The 6,866-nt window shown below is 44.8% G+C and overlaps 1 protein-coding gene across 1 annotated transcript; it reads left to right on the forward strand.

Annotated features, from left to right (window-relative positions):
* Positions 1 to 4,513: 4,513 nt before the first annotated feature.
* On the forward strand, positions 4,514 to 6,559 carry EMWEY_00047620 (hypothetical protein, conserved; the record flags this gene model as incomplete). Its single annotated transcript, XM_013477213.1, has 1 exon — positions 4,514 to 6,559. The coding sequence occupies one exon, from the start codon at positions 4,514 to 4,516 to the stop codon at positions 6,557 to 6,559; it is 2,046 nt and encodes a 681-aa protein (XP_013332667.1).
* Between the last annotated feature and the right edge of the window lie 307 nt (positions 6,560 to 6,866).

Here is a 6,866-nt window from a genome sequence, read left to right on the forward strand (position 1 = left end):
TAAAAAAAAAAAAAAAAAAAAAAAAAAAAAAAAAAAAAAAAAAAAAAAAAAAAAGAAATAAATAAATAAATAAATAAATAAGTCTTTAGGGGAGACAATTATAGGTACAACCTACGTATATACATATGCAAGCAAAGGGACTAAATAAGGGACTAAATATATATATACATATATGTATGTGTATATGCATGTATGTATGCATATGCATTTGTACATACGTATATCATATACAGCATTGAATAGGGAGAGAAAGTAAGGAGAAGGAACAGTGTGTCTCCGCAACAAGGAGACACTAAGGGATATATGTACACATATATGCAAATATATACATGTATATTTGCATATACCTACATAGTATACACACCGGGAAAAGGGGACAGAAGATGAGTACAAGGAGCAATGCTCTTATTGTCTCCTCCCCGAGGAGACAATAGGGATACTAGAGAGGACATTATATAAAAAAGTCTTTTTTATTCAATTATGTAGGTAGGAGAGGTACCAGGCGGGGAGGTGTAGGATGCACTCTGGGTGGCCCCCCTTTGTAGCCTCTATATTTGCATGCGTACACTCTTAAGGTAGCCACTGTGGGGCTGCTGCATGCAGTCTTCATCGATACAATCCATGTCTGCAGGGCCTTTATTAGAAGCTCTGTAGCACAAAAGCAGCAGCAGCACCAGCAGCAGCAGCGCCAGCAATAACAGCAACAACAATAGCATGTCCTTTTTAGCTGTGCCTTCTATTGTGTTGTCCCTAAGGTTAACCCAAGACCACGAACGGGAGGGGGAATTCTTCGTCCCTAAGCGGCAGCAGCAAAGAACTCAAATATGGATAGCTTATTTCTTTTGCACATATTGCCGAGAAAATTGTCTCCTCGTAGAAATTGAGCTCTGTCTCTGTTTACACCTCTTCCCCTCCTTCGTTATAGATACAATTCATACAAATTGTCTCACCATCTATATTAATTGTCCAACTATAATTAGAGTTGAGTCCTTATTGAACTAGAGACTATCAATCTTCTGCTTTATTAAATGTCTCTTTATTCTAGACAGGGGCATCTACCCTTCCCCTTCCTTACTTCTCCAGCTATAGATGTTGCTGCCTAGAGACACTCAACTGCGCAGAAGATTGATAGTCTGTACATCAATAAGGACTCAACTCTAATGAACAAAAACATCTACTGGTACATCCGCAACATTCTGTATCAAGGGTTCATAGCAAGTCTGTCTCTGTCCGTTCTCCACCCGTAATTGGCTGAGTTGTACTGGAGGAATAAGAGCTGGGGGTGAGGGAGTCACCAAGATGACGGTGAGTACTTGCACCAGAGGAACAAACTAATATACACTATCGTTGAACTACCTGGAGGGAGATGCTTTGAGCTCGTTGCTTTTGCAAAGGACGGTGTAGTGGTCAAGAGTTGCTGGAGCTCCTAGACACAGGAAGAGAGGTGTATATATATAGGATATCTGAGGTGCCTACGTTGAGGATACATTATTATAGGTTGTACTTCTTGGACAGCACACAACACACGAGAATAAATATGTCTATGGGTGTAACACAGTGAATTGAATTCAGACCTAACTCCTGTATCCCTAATACAGGACTTTCCTGTTGTTTACGCCCCAATGGATATAATGGAGACAACCATTCAATGACTCAGTGGAGGAAGCGCATGTATACAACATACAAAAATCAAAGTATTAAGGCGTACATGCGAGGAAGCAGAGATACAAGGCCATCTTCCTCAGTATTTACAGCAGCATTTGCACCTTTCTCTGTATCAGTGTCCCAAGGAGAAAAGAGAGATGAGAGTCCGAGGAGCCATTTGCCTCTCCTTAAGGCCAGGCGGGAATACCCCCCATGCTAGCTGTTTCCTACCTCAATACATTCCTCAACTGTATGCTCACCTAAGGCGGCTAATACTCCCTCCGGTCTCTTTACCGTCCTGGGCCCACCGCCCCCAGGGGCCCATGGCTCAGGTGGAAAGAAAACACTGCATGCGTTACACTTTATCCCGTAGTTATTTTAGGCGTTTCTACCTGACTGTTGACTGAGCAACGAAGGCCAACAACAAGCAACTATGAACAAGTTTCTTACATCCCTACTGTATGCAACACAAGACTGTCAGGGTTTGTTTGCATGCGGATATACAAAACAAGTCAATTGCGCTGTATACCCAACTCGTTGTGTTGCTATACCTAGGAAACCTATTATATGGAGGAGACACGAGCTGTCTTGTGTGTTTCTTTTTTTATCATTAATGTGTTTATATCTATTGCGTCTCCAACCCCACCCAACTCATTCTCTCCTATTAAGAACTTTTCCTCCGTGGAGTAACAAGATGTATATTAGTATTAAAAGGTTTTTTGTTGGCGTATAAACAGAAGGAGGAGACAATTATTAATTTTTGCACTTTTACTCACTAGCCAACCTGCCTGCATGCATGCACGCATGCTCCTCCCTAGCTACTATAAAGGAAGAAGGCAAGCATTCCTACAAGAAAATGAGGTCGTCTGTTATCCCCAACCCTTATCTATATAATATATTAGTGAATAAAGGGTGATAAAGAGGGAAGCCATTTATTTTTTATCTATATAAGATATTTAGGTGTATAGACAGGTATACATGCACTACATGCGTCACGAAGGTTCCCTTCCTATGCATGCACTAACACCCTAATCATATGTTTAGCACCTTCTTGTTATTAACAACAAATATAAATAAGAATATATGTAGCTAATTGCTTCCTTGTCTTTTATTATGCTACTCGTGCAAGGAAGGCGTCTCCCTATATAGGATATTATTGCCCCGCAGTTCCCCTTGCGGCTATGGGGCCCCCAGGGGCCCCAGACATCTTAGCAACACATAAAAAAGGGTATTTTATAAATAAATATATATAATAAGGGGCCCCATAAGGAGTAGTGTATAGGAGGCGGGCTGCGGGGAGGTGAGCGGCCTCTGGGGTGTATAGGGAGGTCGTGTAGACTGATGGATTTCTATTGTATATAATAATAATAAATAATAAATAAGTAGATAAAAAGAAGAAAAAAAAAGAATAAATAATAATATAATTAAATATATAAAAGAAATATAATTAAATAAGAGTTTATATATATATGGATCGTAGGGCCCCGCCGCTCCTCTTGCTGCTGCTGCTGCTGCTGAGTGCGCTTAAATGGGTTGCTGCTGCTGCTGCTGCTGCTGCTGCTGCTGCTGCTGCTGGTAGGGAGTCTGTCTGTCTGTCTGCATGAGGGGCATATACTGTGTATATTTTTGTTTGTTTTGTTTGTCATTAAATAAATAAGAGTATTTTCTTTAATATTTTAATTAATTATATGTATATAGGGGATAAATTCCCCTATTATATGCATATTTAGTTGCTGCTGCAGCGGCCGGTGCATCGGCTGCTGCTGCTGCTGCTGCAGCTGCTGCTGGTGTAGTTGTGCAGCAGCAGTTGTGCAATATTGCAGTAGCTGCTCTTCTCCTCGTGCTATAATATTGTATATATAATAATATTTTCTTGTTTTTTTTTTTCTTTATTTATGTATATTTATTTATTTATTAATTAAATATACCTTTTTCTTGTACCATGGATACATATAAAAGAAGACAAGAGGTAAATACATCATCATCTGTTATAGTTGGATCATCATCAGGATTAGGATTAGTAGGTGGTGGTGGTATAAACAGCAGCAGCAGCAGCAGCAACAGCAGCAGCAGCAGCAGCAACAACAACAACAACAACAACAGCAGCAGCAGCAGCAGCAGCAGCAGCAACGGTCAAATGAGTACATATATGGGTTATGGTGCCCTAAAACGTCAACGTATCCAATCAATGGGTACAATGGGGGATACAGAGGAGGGTGCATCTATGAATGAGGGGCCCCATGGGTCCCATGGGGGCCCCCCTTCATCTAATAATAGGGTACTACCTGTATGTCTACTTGTATCAGATAATATAGCGGGGGCCCTTATAGGTAAGGGAGGGGGTACAGTAAGGGAATTAGAGAGAACAACAGGTGCACGTATATATGTACAAAGGAATACATTGGGGGCCCCTGAGCTAGCAGCAGCAAAACAATCTGTATTAGATACAATAGGGGGGGGCCCCCCTTATGACCAATCAATAGATATAGCTAAGATAGTAGCAATAGGGGGAACAAAAGAAGAAGAAATAAATAAGGGATTAATAAAGGTATTAAATCTTATTTCTTCTCATCCTTGTAACAATAATAATAATAATAATAATAATATAAATAATAATATAAATAATAATAATAATAATAATAATAATAATAAATGTATTTGTTTATTATTAGTACCCTATAGGAGTATTGGGGGTATAATAGGACAAAGAGGGAAAACAATAGAGGAAATAAGCAAACAAACAAATACAATAGTAAGAGTAGTACCAGGGCATGCATGCATTAATGGGGATAGGGTACTATGTATAATAGCGCAGCAAGATAATTATATTGCTGCTGCTATACATTTGCTGCAGCAGCAACTGCAGCAGATGCTAGCAGCAGGAAGATTAATACAGCAAGACTTTGATTATCTTATTACTTTATCATCTACTGCCCAGCCTAAGGCATTAAGGGGACCAAGAGGTGCAGCAGCAGCAGCAGCAGCAGCAGCAGCAGCAGCAGCAGCTGGACCGGGTGCTGGGGCTCATCTTATGCATGCTGCAGCTGGGGGACCCTTAGGACCAGGAGGGGCACCTATGCATATGGGTGCTGGGGGGCCCCCACCTATGGGGGGGGCCTCCCCTACTGGAGGACCTGGTGGAGGAGGCTTCTATGGTATGGGGGCCCCATCTTGGGGCCCCCCACCTTCAGGAGGTGGGGGCCCCCCTGTAGGTGCAGGTGGTGGCCCAATGGGTGGTGGTGGTACAGGTACTCATGGGGGCCCACCTATGCAACAACAACAAGTAGTAGTAGGTGGAGGTGGGGGCCCCCATGGGTACCGATTTGTTGCTAGTGTAGAGGGTTGTGGGGGCCTCTCCTGTACCTCTGTCTTATGTTTTGTTATACCCCAACGTCTTGCTGCATGGGTAGTGGGGCCCCATGGTACCCATGTACGAGCAGTAAGGGAGGAGACAGGGGCCCAGGTACAGGTACTAGATGAGGTATCAGGGTTTACAGGTGACGATGCCCGATCTGTATTAAGGGGCCCCCATGGTGGTACTGGTGGGGGCCCCCAGAATGGTGGTACTACTGGTGGGGTTGGTGGGGGGCCCCCAGAAGGGTCTAATGATACAAATACGAATAGTATAGGGGAGAGGTTCTGTATGATATCGGGGCCCCTACAGTCTGTCTGTGGGGCCCTGCTGCGCCTTGGCCTCCCCCTGCAGGAGAAGCTGCAGCAGCAGCAGCAGCCCCTGCGTCTCCTTATTCCCTTCCGCTTTGTTAGTCCCCTTATAGGCAGCAGAGGGGCAATAATAAGAGATATGCAGCATAAATCAGGGGCAACTATACAAATCTCTAAGACCCTTGGTGGTGGTGGGGGCCCCCAAGGTGGGGGGGGCCCCCAACAGGGTACTACTGGTGGGGGTTCATTTGGTTGGGGAGGAGATCAACAACAACAAGGAGGAGGAGGAGGACAACAAGGCAGCAACAACAACAGCAGCAGCAGCAACAGCAGCAGCAGCGGGAAGGGATTGTCCCCTAGGGAGCAGCACAGGATTATATCTATTGAGGGCCCAACAGCAGCAAGACTTGTTGCTCTTGCGTTAGTATGGCAAAGAATATTAGGGGTTGAGTACCCTGAGCTGTATAGGGAGGGGGCCCCCTTTATTTGTCCCTCTTCTCTTGCTCAGGACCTACAGCAACAAGGGTACGATACATCCAAGATTATGCTTCCTCCTCCTCAGGCAAGGATGCAGCAGCAGCAGCAGCAACAGCAGCAGCAGCAGCAACCATATGGTCCACCTGATGCTACAGGGGCCCCTTATTATGATGGATCTTCTCCTACAGGCGGGGCCCCATGGGGGGCCCCTCCACCACAAGGGGACCCTATGGGTGGAGGTGGGGGGCCCCAACGTGTATGGGGTCATGAGGATCCTGCTGCTGCAGCTGCTGCTGCAGCAGCAGCTGCTGCAGGAGGTAATTGGGGTGGTGGTGCCCCTCCTCATATGGGTGGTGGTGGGGGCCCCCATGATGGTACAAATAATGGTGGGGGGCCCCCCACCATGGACCAACTAGAGGGCCTCCTACGTACCTTTTGCTGCAGGGTGGGGCCCACACAGGACATGGGGGCCCTAGGGGAGAGACAGACAATACGTTTGCTGCTGTCCCTTGAACAAGGGGAGACCCTATTAAGGAGAGATAGGTATGCAGGAGGGGGGCCCCCATCAGCAGCAGCAGCAGGGGGTGGGGCCCCTAATGCCCTTGATCGTATTAGCGAGATAACAGGGTGCCATGTTAGATGCTTTACTAATAATCAGGGGGGCCCCCATGGGGGGGGCCCCCAGCAGCAGCAAATGGTACTGGTATTCACGGGGGCCCCTGCTGCTAATAGTATTGCTGTTATGTTAACACAAGCAAGACTACTGCAGCCATAAGGATTATTATTTATTTATTTATTTATTATTTTTTATTTATTTATTTATTTATTTATTTATTTATTTATTTATTTATTTATTAAGGGAAGGATAGATAGGGCCCCTATTATGCAATTAGGAGGGGCCCCTATGATTATGGTGGGGGGCCCCCAAGGGGGGCCTCCCGAGGGTATATGGAGGAAGGAGGGAGGAGGAGGAGACAGTTATGATGATTTGTTTCTTGGCTATTAAGGAGGAGGAGACAATAAGGAGACTATTTATTTATTATAAGGAAAGGAGACAGGAGAGAGAGGCTTATATATATATA

The sequence above is a fragment of the Eimeria maxima genome, genomic scaffold, assembly GCF_000499605.1.
Source record: "Eimeria maxima Weybridge genomic scaffold, Emw_scaff1039, whole genome shotgun sequence".
Lineage (NCBI taxonomy): Eukaryota > Apicomplexa > Conoidasida > Eucoccidiorida > Eimeriidae > Eimeria > Eimeria maxima.